The 1,297-nt window shown below is 36.9% G+C and overlaps 1 protein-coding gene across 2 annotated transcripts in view; it reads right to left on the bottom strand.

The window, feature by feature from the left end:
* LOC137659546 (U-scoloptoxin(01)-Er1a-like) overlaps positions 1-1,297 on the bottom strand; it is a 15,560-nt gene continuing 14,263 nt past the window's right edge. Inside the window, exon 4 of one of the 2 annotated variants that reach the window (XM_068394412.1) lies at positions 1-248. In XM_068394412.1, coding sequence (XP_068250513.1) covers positions 135-248 — 114 coding nt within the window. In that variant the 3' untranslated portion in view covers positions 1-134. The remainder of the gene's footprint in view (positions 249-1,297) is intronic. The other variant, XM_068394413.1, reaches the window with a different exon arrangement.

Genomic DNA, 1,297 nt, shown 5'->3' with positions numbered 1-1,297 from the left:
GCTATAGCTGATGTTATATCAAATGAAGCTGCTGTTGCTAAACTGAAGCAGTGGTTACCATAATGAAATTTTAACTACTACACTGAAGCTGCCGTTATGTTTAACACAATTTAGCCTGATGCGAATCAGATCCCTTAAGGGCAAGGAACGTTGTACCAATGGTCACAAATCCGGTAGTTCTTGTGGAATAACGTCCCGTTGGGGCACAAGAAGCTGTCAAATCGGTTACCTCGGCAAAAGTGGAAGACCTGTCGAAGAAAGCAAATTGTAGGCTTATGCAAGGATGATTATAAAGTAGTATTTTGATACGTTCACTCTTAAAGAAGTTCAATCTGAGTTAGACTCCATGTACATAGAACCTTCACAGCATCAGTAATTAGGTTTTTACAGGGTCACCTCTTTACTCTTTTCTAATGATTCACCAGAATGTTATCCTTCATTTTCTCCACATAACCAAACTATATTATAGAACTTTGATGAATAGCTTCATCTATGTCGAACATTGCACCTTTTTATTCTTTTCTAGCGATTCACCAGTGTTATCCTCCATTCTCTCTACATAACCAGACCATATCAAAGCACTATCATCAACCGCTTCTTCTTTACCGAACTCTGTTTTGCTTCTGCTTCATTCAATCATTCGACTTTTCTTAGATTCAATTCTCCTCTCATTTTGCCCTAATCCTTCTATTACATTTACTCCCAGTTATTATCATTATTATTATTACTTACCAAGCTACAACCCTAGTTGGAAAAGCAGGATGCTATAAGCCCAAGGGCTCCAACAGGAAAAATACCCAAGTGAGGAAAGGAAATAAGCTAAAAGAGAAGTAATTAACAATTAAAATGAAACATTTTAAAAACAGTAACAAAATTAGAATAAATCTTTCATATATAAACTATAAAAAATATAAAAAAAAAAAACAAGAGGAAGAGAAATAAGACAGAATAGTGTGCCTGAGTGTAGCTTCAAGCAAGAGAACTCTACACCAAGACAGTAGAAGATCATGGTACAGAGGCTATGGCACTACCCAAGACTAAATAACAATAGTTTGATTTTATAGTGTTCTTCTCTTAGAAGAGCTACCTACCATTTCTAGAGAGTCTCCTCTACCTTACCGAGTGGAAAACAGTCAGTGCACAACTAGTGTAGTAGTTAACCCCTTGAGCGAAGAAGAATTGTTTGGTAATCTTAGTGTTATAAGGTGTATGAGGATAGAGGAGAATATGTAAAGAATACGCCAGCCTATTTGGTGTGTGTGTGTAGGCAAAGGGAAAATCAGCCATTGCCAGAGAG

The sequence above is a fragment of the Palaemon carinicauda genome, chromosome 20 (genome assembly GCF_036898095.1).
Source record: "Palaemon carinicauda isolate YSFRI2023 chromosome 20, ASM3689809v2, whole genome shotgun sequence".
Lineage (NCBI taxonomy): Eukaryota > Metazoa > Arthropoda > Malacostraca > Decapoda > Palaemonidae > Palaemon > Palaemon carinicauda.
Note: the sequence above shows the minus strand (reverse complement) of the source record. Positions and strands in the feature narration are given on the sequence as shown.